Raw genomic sequence first — 18867 nt, 5'->3', positions numbered from 1 at the left:
AGTGGTGCTGATAATCAGCACAACCAGTTAGTATAAATGCCTTTCATGGCTTATGATTAACAAGTAAAATTATAACTGAATAGATTACTACCTGGCATCTCTAATTGCCCGTACTCTTTTTGCCTTGAAAGGTTCTTAATCACCATGTGAAAAAACAATGTACATTCTAATTATATAGATTTTGTCTAAAATTCAACACATTTTCTTACAGATTTTTTTTTCAAAATATAATGTCATATTTCTTTAAACAAAAAGATTGTATTTTTCTTCTTTTTTAATAGATTGAAAAAAATATTAAATGTAATTTTTCATTGTGAAAAATATCAACAGAATTGTTTAAACATTCATCACTATTTTGATCAGTGTTAGCATTCCTTTCCTCTTCAGAGAACCAAGTAGTTGGCCTAGACAGCAGCCAAGTGAGGGTGAAATTCTGGCACTACTGAAGTCATCAAGAATTTTACTACTGATTTCAAAAGGGTAAGGATTTTAAAAGAGCTTTGTTGTGTTCTGCATACACAACGTGCTGATCTGTGCCTTCTGTCTGCAGCTCCTTTTGCAAACTTCTGTCTTATGAAGTCGACACGCAGACAACACTGCATGCAGGTGGCCAGCAGGAAGACTAGGGCTGGAAAAGAATTTTCTGAAACCTGTCATGATACCAAGACTGACCCCTCATGCTGTCTGGTTTGGATCTGATGTTGATTTATGTCATATACAGTATAGTCTGTGTGTTAAAGGTTCTCTCTAACACATATGGGGATTGCTGTTGGTAATGCAATATTTTTTGATTTAAAATATATATATATTCATAATCACATTAGAAATTACCAAGGCTAAATAAATTCCTATCTCTATGACTAGTCATATACAGCTCATAAAAATTCCCTGATCTATATCAGACATTCATGAACAATCCGTTTAGTGCTGAATGCATAGACTAACAAAACATAATTGCACTTTGCTAACATTCGTCATGTATGCATTTGTAAAAATTTTGGGTATTTGTGCCCTAATAGTTCTTTTTTAAACTCATTAGTTTCTGCAGTTCTCCTTACTCTTTTGATGAGTGAATTTCTGTGGAGACACAGCTGCAGATTGCATTTAGTCAACCAGCATTCTGATTTCACTGAGGTGATGGTAGTGTAGGAGAGTTTGCGTCACACTGCCTGTTATTTCTGGGCCAGAGGAATTGGGTCCTGCTGTTACATTACTGTATAATGGATTAACTGTCATGGGTTTCTTCAGTGGCAGAGAAAGAGCTTGTCTACCTCTGTACTTTAGGGAAGATACAAATAATTAGCTAAATTGGAGTAATTCTGCCATTTTGGTCCTCTCTGAAAGGTCTACAAGCAACTGTGCTCTTTAATGGACAGTTTTACTTGATTTACAGCAATGTTAATGATTAAACATTCAAGAGAAACACACAAACAAATAGTTAAAATAAATACAAATTGGTTTAAAGCATTAGATCACAATGTAAATATGAATAAAGTAAATTGCTGCAATGCAGCCTTGGATCTGTTAGACTTCATTGGGATTCAATATGATGTAAGATTCCTTTATGCCAGACACTTGTAGTGCAGACTGTAGTTAATATCTGTTAAAGGGTGATTGTTCAGCCCACTGTTCAATTCTCCTGCCCTTCTGTGCCAGAGAAAAGGTGCAAACCAAATGTATGAGGAGCAATAATTTTCTCTCATAATAGAAAGAAAGGTCCATCAGTCCCTTATAGGTTCTGTGGTGTAATGAACTTTTAGCATCTTTTATCAGGACAGTACATGTTTGATTTCAGAAAATACTGAATTTGAAATGGTGAAATAATATAGACATATTTTAAAATTTTCATTATAAAGAGCATTTCAGTGATGTTTTTACCTTTGTCTACTATGTGTCAAGGGGTTGTGTGTCAAATACAGGAAGTCTTTACAGGTCTCTGTCAGTCATGACATTTAAGGGAAGAAAACATCCAGGCTTTGTCCCAGAGCTGTGTATTTCTTTCAGGAATCCTTAAAACTGAATTTTGAAAACTGTCATACCTTTGGGTTATGGTTTCCTTGAAAGATTTCACCACTCACACAAGTTTTGGTCTGTCCCTATTTGATACTTCCCACATCTTTTATTACATGAAATACTGGATTCAATTGAATATACAAAAATATTTGAAAATTATCTTGGAATATAGCATAATACAGTGGACTATCTCTTTGCTATCTTCTTTTGCTGTCTGTGTTCATAACTACGCAATTTACAGATTAATAACATGATTTTCATCATCAGAAATTAATAGTTTGGAATAACAGAGCATGATAATGATAGCCAACACTAAAGGTTAGCTGCAGTTAGCAAAGGAAGCCATTGACTGTCCTTCAGAAAATAAATTAGCAAATTCCACAATAGGTCTGTGATGCTTCAGAGAGATTAAAGAATCAGTATTGTCTTACTTAATTGTAATGTCTTTGTAAGTCCATGTATTTTAAGTTGAAGACAGCAGCTTTGCACAAAAATTCTGTGTGTTGTGGTTATTACTTTTTTTCCCGCACTCAGAAATTATTATTGTATTTAAATGTGAGGTCTTTAAAAACTGTGAGGACACAAAAATATCAGATTTATTTTATGAAAATGTAATTTATTGAAATAATTTTGCATTTTATGAAGCATTAATCATGTGCAGAATGTCTGTATGGAACATTAATTTGGGGCAGTAAGAATAAGCAGCTGCAGTTCCCTGATACGGTATCTGCAGCTTTTGTATTAATTATCTCATAACATAGACTAACCGAAGTAGAAAATTCATTATGTTTAGTTAAATAGTAAGGAAATCGAAAAGCTTTTATTTGTTAATGTCAAGGTATTATCTTCCTAAAATCACTGGCCCTAGAGCTAGCAGATGGCTGATAAATATCAGCTTATAGAAATAGAAATATATGCATTAATTTTTTCGGTTTGCAGTGTTTTATTAAAAAACAAACCAACCAGTTCTAACTGTATATCCGGGATGGTAAAAAGATGACTGAAATGCCTGTCCCATCCTTTAGTTACAGGTTTGGAGGGATTTTTGTCCTTCTGCCAAATTTATTGGGTTTTGCTATCACATTTCTTTTTGCCATATGTTACTCTTCCCATTTGTGACAGATGATGCAGAACTAGAAGTGCTGCTCTGTATTGCAGGAATTGTAAGTCACTTGCACACAATTCTTAGACATTTAGAATTAGCCACATGGGTACTAGCTCTTATTCTGGAGCCAGGAATTTTCAGTCCAAGTAATCAGTTCCTCAGGGCTAAATTCACAAACCTCTGCAGAATGGCAGCCTTGCAGAGTACTGTCATTGAGTAGTTGTATTACGTGTGCTGTAATGTTCCAGTTTACTATAGTAGATAATGTCTTAAAAGGCAGCACTGAGTTCTGATGCCAGTTCTAGGGTTACTGTATTTTCAGAAGAACGTTTAAGTTCCTGTGCTGGAACAGATGCTCAACATTTACTGTACAGCCATATGATAGTACATGGTTAGTAGGTAACATTTTGAAAGGGCATTGGGCTATATGAGCATCAGCTGTGGGGACGGCTCCTAATAATCCCATTCACAGCTGATTGAGAATTGCTGCTCTAACCAGGTTTCTGGGTGTCTAGCAATCCTGGACAGATGGGTGCAATCCTCAAGTTACAGCATGAGGAAGTACTCTTGTACTTTTCAGGGAGAACAGTACAGAGCTACAGAATAGTTGATAGTAGTTCCTTTCAAAGAGGGGTTGTCTCTCAAAGGCTGAGGAACCCTCACATGAATTGCATGATGGTCACAGGACATGAATGACTGGACACTGCCCTGAACAGCCTGATGTAATTAGACCTACGTTTAGCTAAGAGTAAGACTGAACTTCTTCTGGAGACATTTCATTCCCAGAATCAAACAATATCATATTGTTTTTTAATCATAATGTTTTTTAAGTCATATGCAGTGATTCTAGTATGTTGAAAAAGTTTGAATAGCAAGAAGTCTTTCTTCGGTACACACTGACTGCTCAGTTGCCCATCTCACATGAAGTAATTAACTAGCTGACTCTAAAGCACGGTTGATATGTACCCTGTTCTTCAAGTTTTCTATATTCTCTCTTTATATTTACTTCCTGTTTATTTTATTGTATAAATGAATTTATGAGTATAGTTCTGCCTGATATATTCTGAGATTGTGTGTACTGAGGAAGATCATCTGTGTAGTGTGTGGTATCACTTCTTTTTTATTTTTCTAAATAATTTTTTTGACCCTTTACTTAGTGAAAGCTACTGCTTGATATAAAAATATTGCAGTGTGCTCATTATGTCCATGTCTATTCAATACTTACCAAGTTACAGATAATTTTTTATGTGTCTGTGTTTATATAAAAAGGAAGCACTATTAAAATAACTTACTTTCTCTTATGTCAGGAAGCTAAGACTGGTTTAAATATGTTAGGGAATTCAATACATTATGCTAGTGCTAAAACATATTCCACATGTCTTTACAGTTTTCAGTAGCACTCTTTTTACTTCATTAATTAGCTTGAGTTGAAAGGCACTAAAAGAACTCAGGCTGATACAGCCTTTTCAAATATTTTACTTCCAATCTGTAAAGTATATTCAAATGCCAACACAAATCATAACATTTACTGTATGTGAAAGTTGATTGAACAGTTGTTTCCACCTAACATTTAAATAATATTTATCATAAAGATATATGTGGATTAAGTACCTATACATTTTAAGATACCTTCATTTTTTTTTGCATAGCCATAGCTGTTAATTTAGAAGACAGTCTGATTGCTTGAAATGACATTAGACTCCAGTAACCTTTGAGCTAGTGACTTTGTATTACCTTGTACTAATTTTCTTAATGGCTACTAAAATTGATTGTAATAGGATTGCCTTGCATTGGCATTATACAAAACCAGAAGTACTTCTTGGCAGGTTCCTGAGTGGATTCATGTGATTTAATATGCATTTTTTGATTACTGTCTAACCTTCTACAACCTTTGCTGTCTGTCTTTCACCATTAAAGATTCATCTCCCAGTCTTATCAGGTGAAATAATAGTCTGAATAGGTCTGAATTACCTCATCTTGACCTATTTTAAATCAGACAAATTTTGCTCAATAATTTCACTAGTCTGTATCTTTACAAGCTCATCACTGGGATAAAAAGTTCCTAAACATTTCAAAGTATGTATCAACTAATTAATTTTTCGTCATACAGTATAACCTCGAGCAAGCATGTTTCAATAGCAAATAGCATTCTAGTTGAAAGGATTGCTTGGTTGATCATCTCTGTTACAGAAGATGAAGTTGAACATGAATGTGTTATCTCATTCCTAATTGGCTTGGCCTTGGCCAGCAGTCATTCTGTCCTGGAGCCAGCTGACATCGGCTCTGCTGGACATGGAGGAGGCTTCTGGCAACTGCTCACCAAAGCCACCTCTGTAGGCTCCTGCTACCTAAACCTGGCTGTACAAACCCAATACACAGCTGTAATGGAAGGAGAAATTAAAGAGGTGCAGAGTGTCCTGAGTTAATAGCTGATTCTTTGTGCTGAGCTGTCAGCTGATTGCAAGAGTTGGTACAGGAAGGTGTCATTATAGCAGACACAGAAATCCCACGTGCTTGAATTATGATATGTAGTCTTGGATCAGGAGACCATTTTCATCTGGTTGTTGTAATACATTTTTGAGTCCACATGCCTATTTATCTTTTTTTTTTTTTCCAGCTCCCTATAAATTATCAGGAAAGAAATAATTCTGTTACACAATAGAGAAGCACAAATACAATTTTTACAAAAACGTTGATACATAATATATGCAAATGTATGTATAGTTAAATTGTACTTTAGTCTTCCATTGATAGAATGAAAGTATCAAGAGGGACTTCAGCAAAGAATAAATAATCCTGTGCTTAGATGCGTGCAGTTGTACAGGCATTGATAGTTGTTGACATAATGACGTTTCTATCCTATTCCAAAATACAAATAGGTGTTTCACAGTGTTGTTCAATTTAATGAAGTGCTAAAAAAGCTATGTCACTAAATGTGTTGGATTGCTACACAATAAAGGAAGAGTAAGCAAACTGGAGATTTATTTTTAAGAGTGTCACTGTGAAGCTCTGCCATCTTAGGTAGGAGCTCTTCAGGTTGTAGCTTAGTTACTGGTAGACCTGGAAAGTGATCCCAGTTTGGAAATCATAGCTATTGAGAATGGCAGTGCAAGGTTACCTATGCAGGGATGCATCTCGTGTCTTTTCTGCTCTTTTCATCATCCAGATCCTGTCATTTCTTTAGTCTTCTCTTAGCTTTTCCCAAACAAATGGGAAGATGGAGTTCTGGGAAGGATGTCTACTTGCTTCAAACATGCCCTTTCTTTGTCTTCTCAGTGACTAAGCCTCTTAACTGCACCTCTCTCTCTGATATCTACTTCTGTTGCTGGCTTCTCTATGAACTGCCAGTGCCGTACAGCACTTCAGCCAGTCTGCTACTAACCTGCTGCTCTTGGTGCTACAGATGCTCTCTTTGGTCTGATCTGCTTTTTCTGCCTTCACTATTTCTGGTCAAAGAATCCATGCTTTCCATCACCAAGTGTCTGTACAGTTGCCTGTCTGCCATCGCGTGCACACAGGTTTGGCTTGTGAAACTCCATTCTATGGTATAAACTTCCAGCACGTTGCTGAAACACTTTTGCTGTCAATTCTGTTTCCTCTTTTCATGCCTCAGCATAGGAAAGCAGGTTGGGTGTTCATTATTACCTGCCTAAATTGCACCTCTGACCTGTTCTGGTAGGACTTAGATTAGCATTACCTTAATGAACATGAAAATGAAAAGACAAAAAACTATAATTGGTGTCTCAGCCTCATCTGCAGTAAGATGTGAAAATACCTGTGCTACAACTGTTTATGGTCGTTTGCAAAGGAAGTTTTCTATTTCTTGGTATTTGTAATTTTATAATTCCTTTATACAGCAGGTATTTATTTCCAAGGACCTTCAGCAGGTATTTATTTCTGAGGATCTTCATTGGATTTTGAAGGCATACCTAAGCAATGCAACTGAATTAAATTTAAAAAACTGTGGATAATAATAATACATGTTTGTATTATTATGTGGGGTTTGGGGAATTTTTTTAGCATTATTTGAAAAGTTCTATTTAGCACCCTGGAGAAAAACCATTAAACAACTCTGCATTTTGTTTTTTAGTGTGCAGTGACCTGGAATTCAGGGAAGTTGCAAACAGATTGAGAGACTGGTTTAAGGCACTTCATGAGAGTGGAATTCAGAATAAGAAGACTAGGATTGTTCAAAGGCCTGAAAGAAGCAGTAAGTGATTTCTGCTTGTTTTATTTGATGTTTTCTTTGATCCTTTTCTGTTGTTTTTCCATTGCTAAGACCTGCTTTATTCTTGTGTGCTTTAAATAGGCATGTGTGCGAAACTATAACTTTGGGCTTATCTGAAGTTGGTTTCCTATTTATGGCTTAGTACTAATAAAGGATGTTCACTTTATATTTTCAATATCATTTGGCAGGACAGCTACCATTCACAATGCTTGAATTTGTGAATGCTATCAAATTAAAGGAAATAAATAAAGGAGCTTAAATTATGTGTGACCCATCTTTCCTAGTTGATGTCACTGTAGGTACTGGTACAGAAAAACAGATGGAAAAGAAGCTTGTAAGTAAAAAGGAATTTTTAAGGGTATACTTGAAATTGGAATAGACTGAGGAGTACTAATGAAGTGGAAACAGTAGGGGGCATAATTTTTTAACTCCCTCAAATATTTAAATAGATTTTTTTTTTGTTGTGGCAAGTAGTTACATTTTAAAATGTAATTATCAAAGGACTTATTTAGAAGAGCAATTGAAGTGTGCATTAATAGTTCCAAAAGTGAAGTCCTACTGTGAGCGGAGTCAAAATGGATTTCATAAACCATAGAACTCTACCTTTTGTTATTATGCAGAGCAAACTATGAATTCTTCCAGAGTGTATTTCACAGATCTTGACCACCGCTGGCTTCTTACTTTACTTATTTTATTTTTAGCTTTTTAAGTATTTGAGATTTTTTTTTGGCTTTTGTTTCTTTCAATTTGTAGCATTACTTTTTCTTTTTTTTTTTCAAGAAATGCATTAATTTCACTTAATTGGAAATGCCACTTCATTGTGTGATTTTTTCTTACTAAGAAAATGTGAATAATTCTGTAAACCAGAATGAATTAAAGATGGTTCTGTCTTATCTGGGAATACTTTTCTTAAGATTGAGAAAAATTGTTTCTGAGGTAAGATGATAATACAGTAATGCTACTTTTTATTGATACTGAAAAAAATTACATTTAAACCCATATATTTCCAGTTTACATTCTGTTTAGTGCCCATAATTGGCAGGTGATCTGCTTCCTGTGCAGTAAACAATAGAAGTACAAAGTTTGGAGCCATTAAGTAAGAATTTATTGTATAGTTAAAAAGAAAGTGTATCTAATTATGTTGGTTAGTGTATTACTCAGTTGAAGGTTAACTGAAATACGTAGTGTACTGTTTCTTGCTGAATTCTGACTTTGAAATTTGGGCAATGATAAAGGAAGCAACTGTATAGCTATTATGTCCTGCATAAATAACAAATCGGTGTTTCCAGAAATTGGATTCCATGTAATGCAAGAAAGTAAAGTTTATAATTAATACTTTTAATACATTGATATACAGTGCAAACAAAGTTCTTAACAGTGAGATTTTTACCTTGGCTTTTCTCCTTAAGCACACGGGTGGTTTTGATAAGACTTACAATCTCTACTTGAAACAGGGATTTGTCCTGTGATGTGAATGTGAATATAATATAATCATATTTATTATGTCACTTGTTTGTTTGCAAATTTTTACTTTATAATAGCAATCAAAGACTATATTTAGAGTTAAGATCCAAGATATTAATATATGAGGCTAGAAATGCAAGAATCTTGTGGATTTTTTGACACTCAATTTTGGAGGCCTTCAAGTCATAAAGTTGTCTCCTTTGGCATTGTACAGAATCTGCACATATTTTAGGAGGTACATGAAATTTAAGGCACAATTTAGATTGCATGCTATTCTGCCATTTTTGAGAGATAGAATCAAGAGTTGATTTGGATGGCTAAGAATAGACTTTGCAGGGCTCTTGTTCATCAGCAGGTAAGATTGGAATCTCTGTGGAAACTTCTGTTTCCTATATATTACTGACTTTAAATTATTTGTCAATATTATTATATTGTCCTGTTATAAATTCTGAGTGGTTTTTATCATGGTACCAGAATTTGTTTTCCTAAGTATTAATTTATTACTGATTCTAAATTTGATTGAATTTTGATGCTGGGCTTTGGAATGCTTATTTTCTTTTTACTAAAATAAAGCAAATCAAGTTTTACAAAACGGTTACATGTGAGACATTCAGTTTATCCTATATTTTCTTCTTTTTCTTTTCAAAAAAGAGATATTCAGCAAAAACCTACAGTGTTTCATATTTGAACAATAAGTTTTCAGTGGATAATGTTTCAGTACTGAAGTCAGTTACTCAAATTGCATGTGGCACTATATAATATAGTGAAAAAATACTGTGTTTAGATATAAACATCCTATTTGTGCAGTATTTACTCAATTTTATAAATAGCCAATATTTAAATGTTTGTAATAATTTGACATGCTATTGCTGGAAGGCAGTCCATCTATGGACAGAAACCAATTGAATGAATGTATGTTCAGTAATAGGTTTTTTTTCATTTGTAGATTTAGGGATGCACGAATTATTTTAAAACTGATTTCAGTAGTGTTGTATGTTTTTCCTGTTATGTAAATTTCTGTACTTCAAACTTTCTCATTTAAGACAGCAAAGTGCATATTGCATTTTATGAGAAAGGAACAAGTCTGTTGTTTAGAAGAAAATATTGTATCACTATGTCCCTGAAAATGCATAAAGAAACATCAAATGTGATAACCATTTAACATGGTAATGTCCTTTCTTATACCATTAAAAAATTCTTTAAATTGTTCTTGAAGAACAAACTTCTCAAGTAATATCCCTTGATGGCTGCTTCCAAAGTCATAGAAGACATCAGGCCTATTGATATCTAAGTATATCAGGGCATCCAGGCCATACTGGTATCTGCCCAGTCCCTATTTTGGACGTGCCAGAAAGCTACAGCTAGAAATAAAACTTGCAAAGAAATTCTTATCATGTCTAATGACTTTACACTTAGCACATGAGACATGGTGGTCTGTGCAGTAAAACAGCTGCAACAAAAAGCCACCTGAATGTGACTTCCTCTTTCAGAGTCTGATCTAAGAGATCCCTGGAGCTGTTCATTGCCCTTGGGGAGTTAAAAAATCTTTTTATCACCCTCTTCCCCTAGGCTTTCCTGTATTCCTATCAGAAAATTCCTTCCTCACTGAAAAACCATTCTGCATTTAAAGCAGCAACTTGTGGCATCCTCTCTGGCAGTCTCTTTGAATTTAGGTTTTTTTCATATTTCAGTCACTCCGGTGGCATTTAGGACAGGATATTTTAAAAGACTTGAGCACAGTCCTTCTGACCAAGGCATGGTGCAAGCTTATTGTGCCTCACTAGTGCTTTTTAGAGTTGTTCCAGCTAATAAATAATCCACTTTGTTCCATACAATCATTAATATACCAAAAAAACCAAACAATAGTGTTCTGCTAGAGCCAATATGCTGTTAACAAGTTAAAAATGTCAGGTGCCTACATTCCTGTGTTTTTAAAAAGTAAGATAATTTTGTATTACTGACACTTCTTTCCAAAGCGGAATGAATAATCAAAAGTAGGATATTTCAAAAAATAATAGGATATTGTTTCCAAAATCCCTCTTGGGTCCGGATGTGGTCAAATGTAACGTATCTAAAAGTATCAGTAATATAGATGCTACATACGCACTTAAATCTTTTTCTCAGGCCATTTATGGTCTAAATAGATGACACGAAGGGGAAAAGTAAATTTGACTCCCATACTACAATAAGACACCCATTATTTTTAGTTTATGGATCAGAATATGTGGAGTTAGAAAAAATAAGTGACATTTTATATACCTGTTTAAATTCTATTAGAATATTTGTTTTATTTCTATATTAATTGTGTATGATAAAACACAAAATTAATGCATCATATGCAGGCAAAAAAAAAAATATACCATAGTCCCACAAATATTTCTGGTAACAGGCAGAGTCTATTTCTGAGAAATACTTGTCCACCTTGTCATGTTAAAAGATGAAAGACCAGAGGCCAAAGGTAATAAATGGAGACTCTTCTTATGGCTTGGTAATAATATGATGGTTTGGAGTCTAATACACTAATAATTTTGAAAGTAACCTAAAAATACAAGAAGTCTGAAAGCAGATTACTTATAAGTGGCTTGTCTGGAGCTAGCATAGTAAGATATTACACTAAAATTGACAAATCCCTATACAAAATTGTGGTAGGAAAAGACTAATTTTTTTAAAAAAGTCAATAAAATAAGCAACTTCAGATTTTTGCTTGAAGATTTTCATTTCATTCTGACTGTCCTCAGTTCCTTATTGATGAAGAGACAAGCTGATATTATGCAGTGATAAATTATATTTCCCTGATCTTCACTGCCAAAGCATATTTGAAGACCCTGATATACAAACAGAACTCATGAGAATAATAGGGTTTTCCTTACTCCTAGAATAAGAAAGGAATTCCTAGAGCTGGAAAGAACTGTGGTTTTTTGATGTCTTCAAAACACTGATGGCTCGAGAATTTGTCTAATTCCTAAGATTATTTCAGAAAGCTGAACTGCAGAGTTGAACAGGCTGACAACCTGAACCATAGTTCTAGTTTGCTAGAAAGAAAAGGTTCTTCCAATGAATTTCTGCATGTGTCGGGTTAGCTCATGCAAAGGCACCCTCAATGCAAGAGCCTGGAAGAAGAAATCCAGCCAGAATTAATTCTGAACAGGAATTCTAATGGATCCATCTCTACTTAAAATTAAGTCTCTAAATGTGCCACATGAGTATTGTTGACTGAAATTGGTTTTGTGTCAATCTTTTGTACAGAATTATCCTTACACACAATGAAACATGGGGGTTACTTCGTTGTACTTCGCTGTACTTTATTTTACTTTACTTTTTCCTCAGTTATCTTCTTTCCTCTAACAGTCACTCCTGTTAATAAAATGGTAAATCTGGTTTCCCAAATAAAAAATTTTATCTGATCTCTCAATATATTAGGAAACTGATAGCTTCTAGGAGTAGGATTTATGTTGCTTCCCCCTTCCCACACTTCCATATAAAATTTTTCTGGAGGAGGCTTCAGAATACAAACTTTCACAGGGGCATTGCAGCTGTACTTCATTTCTTTCTCTTCTACCATTTGTTGTGACATGAGAGTCAGTTTTCCTAGGTTTATCAAAATACCTTTGATACCTTCTCCATGTTCTCCAAGGCCAGGAGTTGGTCTTCACTGATTTCTTCTGGGTCCTTTCCAGCTCAGGATGTTCTCTGATTCTGTGCCTTACCCTAACCTGGGCTCTGCTCCTCTCTGTGTAATCTTAGTGAGCAGGACTAAGCCTCAGACAGGGGACAGAGTGTTATGCCTAAATCTGTCCCCTGGATCTTGTGGTGCCAGATGAGGCTCACCAAGATCACCGTTTTTGTGATCAAGTACTAAAGCATTCTCCTCTGCTTAGCCCTCTTTATTTCAGTCTTTCCTGCTCGGCTCTGTCCGGATTGCATTAGGAAGGGAAACATTTTCCCAACTTGTGCACAGTAGTTTTCAGCTGAGAGATGCTGTTCACTGAAGGTTTTCTGCTAAACAGAGTATTACAGAAATACATTACAAGAGAAAACCTTCTTGCTATGCAGCCTGCACACTGAAGAGGTAAAATCCATGGTCTAGATGTCAGCCAGGAGTCTGGCAAAGAGTGCATATGTGTTTATCCACATGTGTTGATTTGCCAGTGTCTTTTATTGCTTCAGACAGCATGCTGGTATTGGAAAAAATTGCGCACTTCTTGGCATTTTAGATAAACAATTTATGTATAATGCAATATGTGAGCCCTGTGTATGTATGCTGTTTGATTTCCATGTGGTTTCAAAAGCTGGCTTCCTGAAATGTGCATATTACTTATGTGTTTAATAAGCAGGCAAACAATAGTTTTACCTTGGAAAGCAGATAAGAGATTAAATTCTCCCAAAAAATAACTATAAAGAGGAGCATTTCTGTTGGTTCCTTTTGAGCAAATGCTTTGAATGCCCAGTATGTAAGCCATGGAGGATGGTTACATTTCTTAATAATTTTTCCCTTGTGATTGTTTTGACCAGGAAAAGAGCATGAGCTGGTGCTTCATATTTTTTAGATAGTGTTCAGAAATAGCTGCATAAAAGTTCACTTCATTATGATGTATGGAAATAGATTTTAAGTGGTTAAAATGAAAGAGAAAAACATCTTTCATAATTTAGTCATCTGAACTGCAGTTTTTGCTCTCCTCAGCGTAATGTCCTGGTACTTAATCATCAAGAATAAATTACTATCATTCAATTATACTAATTATTCCTTAGTTTCTGCTTATTGCTTTATGTTACAACTGTGAAATATGTGTAAAACCAGCATTCTAGTTCCAATTGATAATATATGTATTATGTGATTTGGGCAATAATTTCTGAGGTCTAGGTCACCTGGTGATATTTTGATTCTTAGTTCTGTATCATCTGACACCTTCAGATGATACAGACCTTCATGTCAAACCATGTTAGCAGATATTAAACTCTAGATACATACTTCAAGGCTTTTCTGACTCTTTTACCCAAGTATATCACCTTCAAGATGTATTATTTTATCAATATTACAATAGAGGAAGCAAGTCATTGTTGAGAGAAGGTACTTCTGATAATTCTAAGTTAGGACAGTTCAGTAAAGGTTCTTCTAAAATTAACCAAGAATTTTACCACAATAATCTCTAAAAGAGTTGGTAATGTGCAGATAGACCCAAAGCGATGATCTTTTTGTGGTGTAGCAGTTCTGAAGGAGATGGAGTGCTCCATTTTATATCAGACAAAGTTGTTTCTATCTCTGTCAAGACCTGCCTGGTTTACTGAAATACTTGAGCCATATTTATTTATTTTATTTATTTGAGCAAAACTAATATTTGACCTAGATTTCAGATGGTTCTGTATTGCAGTGACTGATGGTTGTGAAAGACTTTGGCTTGATGAAACAAGACCAATGAAAACTAAGAATAAATGTGATTTTTCTCTATTTGCAACAAAATTGTATATTCTAAACGAGGAAGAACACAAAACTAGTAAAAACAACAACAAATATATCTGGGCTGTAAATGAAAATGCAAACTACTTCAGAATTAAACTCTGAAAAAAAGAAATATAAATTGCTTTCAAGGTAAAGCATGATCAGTTTTAAAATTATTAAATCAAGCATTTATTTAGTAGAAGGTTAGACCCCATGAACCACAGTGCTTTTTTCCTCCAGTATCTGATGCTATTTAACAGATAGGTTATGACAGTTTTAATAAATGTAAGATTTTCTTACATGAAATGTTACTGTTTGATGTAGGTTTATTAGTTCTGATGTACTGGAATAGTATATTCTCATCTTCTAGGAAGACCATGTCACGAATATCAGACTTCATACTCTATATTTAAATATTCAGCTATGGTTATGTTGACCTTTGACAGGATTTATTGAAAATATTATAACATAATAATATTTTTCTGGTGCTATCCTGTTGGTATCAGTGATCTATAATAAAATTATATGCCTTTTATTTATATTGCTGACTCCAATGCAGATTTGCTTTCAAGTTTTGTCCTTAATTATGAAAAATGTAATAGAGAAGATGCATAACTTTTTCAAAAATCTTAAATCTGTATAGAAAGAAGTGAGAAAAAAATTGAGGAATGGGAACAGAGGATGCACTCCAGTCACAGGCTAATGATAGTTAAGGAAATAAAAAGAAAAACAGGGATAAAATCTTATGCAATTGTATAATATTGTTCCAACCTTAATTTAGTGGTGTGTACACCTTTGAAATGTTCAGTTCTCTTTCACTATTTTTCAGATAAATTTATTTATTTTTAGAGTATAATTTGAAACTGACTTGGACTTGATGATCCTTTTGTGTCTCTTCCCATTCTGTAAAATAAGCAGATGTTTGGCGCAGGGTGTGGGGGGGCTGCTTTTCCTTAGTGTAGTTTATTAAAAACATAAAACTCCCTTCTAGTGTCCTAAAATACAAATGCTTTATATGAGCTTTGCCAGCATGAGCCAAAAATGCTGATTTAAAAATACTTTGTCACAAGCTTGAAAGTGATGCCTCTTTCAAGAAACTTAAGCTTGAATTTCCACATGCAGAAGTATTATCTTCAGTTACTTTGGCCCCCAAGGTCTATCCTTAAATACATCTTTAAAGTGGCTTTTATCTTAAATTCCCTTCTAGTTGGCATCTAATTAGTTAAAATCATAGTTGTTCTATTTCTGCCTCATCTATTATAATTCGGTGAGCTGGCCAGAGTGCTAAATTCAGAAAAAAATTGTGAGTATAATAAAAATTTCTCCTGTGATGCAGGTACACAAAAGGCAGGATAGGCAGCATTATGTTTCATTTGACCTCTTCTGGTACCCAAGGTCATGAGGAGGATCTCTAGCTAAAAGCAGAATTAAGAGGGGATGTGTTAAGAGACATTCAGGAGCAGAGCCTTACAGGTAAATAATGTTACACTGAACATTAATCCTTAAAAAAATGTTTCAAGATGGAGGAACCTTCCAGTTTTTTTCTAGTCTGAAACACCTGTTGGAAAATTCTGATACTTTTTACAGATAAGGTTACATAAGACTTCTACTCTATATCTTTATTCATTCAGTTGGGTCCTGTATCTCACTGCTCTTCGTAATCCACAGAAAGTAAGTTCTGTCCTGATGTTTTATCAGGGGCTGAAGAGGATGGGAAAGAGATGTCTGGCTGAATGATTTGGTATGTTTCTAAGTTGTGTTAAACACATGAAAACTATATAAATATGAAATGGCTAGCTTAAATATTTTTGCTTTTTTTGTCTTCTTTCTATCAAACAAAAATAATAAATAATGCAACAGATCATCAGGGAACTAGAAAAAGTGAGATCACCCTGACGAAAATTCATAGTTAATTTAGAATTTCAGGGGAAAAGGATTTTATGTGTTGGTCTGAGTTACACAGGGAGTTTTGAGGCTATCAGCTTTCTTTTTCTTTCTGAAATGGTCATTCTACCACAGAGTAGTATATTTAGATATATATCTAAAAGGACATCTAATGCCTTCTAAATGCAGTTATTGGATGAAACCTGTTTTGCAGTATAGAAGCACTTTTCAGATTTCTTTACCGTTGTCAGTGAGAGCAAAAGTGAGCAGGCTTGATTTTCAGTAGCAATAGAAATAGAGAATTCCTGTGTGCACTCATGTCAACTTTTCCATAGCCATCTCCATCTACCAATCTCATTTTTTCAGTGCTCAGTTTTCACTTGAAAGTCTTGAGAAGAATAATGATTAGTAGCACTAAATCTTGTTCTGTGTTAGGGTGTGTATTTGACTGCCTGGCCCCGTTGGCCTGTGGCATGACCCACAGCACATGAACCAGAGAAAGAGTGTGTTTGTATCATCTGCAGCCCACAGCTTTGACAGAGGCAAGAGGCATGGTGGTTTCTGCATTTCCCTTTCATGTCCATAGGCAAGTCTGCATGTACTTTAAAGTTCATGCAGGGAACATCAGTGGGAGGTGTGGCTACAGGAGTAATTAACTCAGCCTGTTCCATTTGGCTATTTTTTCAAGCAGTGATTTAGGAAGGTGTAAGGTGTGTAGGTAAGTATGACGCTGGCAGCCAGCTGCTCTTAGCAATCATCTTTTCCATGGCCTCCTCCAAGACAGAAAGTACACCATGTAAAGATAAAATACAATTTTGAAAGCATTGCTGAGACTAACTATCATGTTCTTTTTTCATAGATTTAAATGTATGTTATCAGAACAAAAAAACAAACAAACAAACAAAAAACCAAGCAGACTCCTACAAGTTACCTGGAATTCATTCTCTTCTTGGTTTTGTAAACTTCACAAAGTTTAATTCTCCTGATTTATAATATCACTTAAATATCACTTAAATTCCTCATCAGTATTATTTTTCAGGAAATCATTGTATACCATTTATTATTGTACATAATGTGCATGCTATATGTATAATATTTGACACAAAACTTCATATTTCTGAATGTTTTGAGGCTGACTGTAGGATTGATTTTTTTGGCAGGTTAATTTAGTGACTTTAAAAGTGAATCTGACATATAATTTCTGTGTGCATTTCAATAACATACACTGTTGATTTATGTTATCTATGTACCACCAGAGCTATTTCCATGATGCAGCATTCTTTCGTGGTGGCTGGGATCAGCAGCTGATCTAGCTTTCCTCCTATATAATTTTTATTATTTTTGTTTTGCCTCTTAGGATTTGATACCAGCATTTTGCCAATTTGCAAAGACTCCCTCGGCTGGATGTTTAATAGGCTCGATACGAACTATGACCTGTTGTTGGACCAGTCAGAACTTGGAAGCATTTACCTTGACAAGAACGAGCCGTGCACCAGAGCGTTCTTCAATTCTTGTGACACATACAAAGACAGTTTGATATCTAACAATGAGTGGTGCTACTGCTTCCAAAGACAGCAAGGTAAAAGATGAGATCAACCTGTATATGTTTATGACTGACCTTTTGTTGGGCTTTATCTTTTTATTAACATATTAAGAAGATTACAGTGAACTACAAGCTCTTAAATGCTGTGCAATGAATCTGTGTTACGGTTTGTGACATATGGTGAATACCTGAAATGAAGTAAAAAGCCCCCAAACAAAAAAAAAAAAAAAAGGCTAAATGACTCAGGCTAAATGGAAAGGCTTGCTAGAAATTCAAGGATTCTAAATAAAGTGCAACACTGCCACTAATGCTTTTACAGCTATATTGTTCCCCATGCCAAAATTTAGTATGTATGTAAAGGGAAAGAGATGAAAAGAAGGAACAAAATTGCTTAAATTATTTCTTTCCCAGTTGACTTTGCCTACATTAAAAAATAAACTTTTTTATTGCTAATGTAGGGTATCTTAATGTTCAATGAGCCTAATAAAATAGCTGAATGAACATTATGGATAAAGTTATTTCTAGTCATTTAGACCTAAAACCAGTTGGTTTTTATTGCCTACTTGAATCTCTTGTTAATGTTCTGATGTAATTTTGGTTAGACAAATAAACACAACCTATAAGCATTGTTTTCCTGAGGAATATATAACAATTTTAGACAGAGGTGAGACATCACGTAAACTATATAATCAAGTTACTTGTAACATATCAAGAAATTCACTCATTGAATAATGTGTGAAGTTGGTCAGAATAACCCTTGCATTTTTCTTACTAACATTAAGGCATTTTTCTAAAGGATAAACAGTAACTAGGGTTCAAATTTCTACTGACAATAGAGGAGATAAAACTGATTTGGTGGAAAGTTTGCTAAGCTAATTCAGCCTTTTTGAAAGTTTTAGTATCATTTTTTAGATCTCACTTGTACCCTTAAAACTCATGATAAATTCCATTAGCATTCAACATTTGTGGTTTCATTCTGATTTCTGTGAAAATCAAGGTTTTTATCATGCTACATCTGCCAGTTGGAAATCTAAGTAAAAATAAAGCTGTACTTCTGTAGATTAATACTAAATAGCAGATATCTCTACTTTGTTAACTTTTTTGTTAAAATGTTAACATTTAAGCTTTCAAAAGATCTTGTTTGTTTTATAGTAGAACAATAACTTTTGCTTGATTTTTTTATATGCCTGTAT

At 34.5% G+C, this 18867-nt stretch overlaps 1 protein-coding gene across 2 annotated transcripts in view; it reads left to right on the top strand.

Annotated features, from left to right (window-relative positions):
- SPOCK3 (SPARC (osteonectin), cwcv and kazal like domains proteoglycan 3) overlaps positions 1-18867 on the top strand; it is a 163724-nt gene that overhangs the window by 136725 nt on the left and 8132 nt on the right. For both annotated transcript variants that reach the window (XM_058837985.1, XM_058837984.1), the window contains exons 7-8: positions 7209-7328; positions 17489-17710. In XM_058837985.1, coding sequence (XP_058693968.1) covers positions 7209-7328; positions 17489-17710 — 342 coding nt within the window. The remainder of the gene's footprint in view (positions 1-7208; positions 7329-17488; positions 17711-18867) is intronic.

This window comes from Poecile atricapillus, chromosome 4, assembly GCF_030490865.1.
Source record: "Poecile atricapillus isolate bPoeAtr1 chromosome 4, bPoeAtr1.hap1, whole genome shotgun sequence".
In the NCBI taxonomy this organism is placed as follows: domain Eukaryota; kingdom Metazoa; phylum Chordata; class Aves; order Passeriformes; family Paridae; genus Poecile; species Poecile atricapillus.
This window is presented reverse-complemented; position numbering and strand designations above follow the sequence as displayed.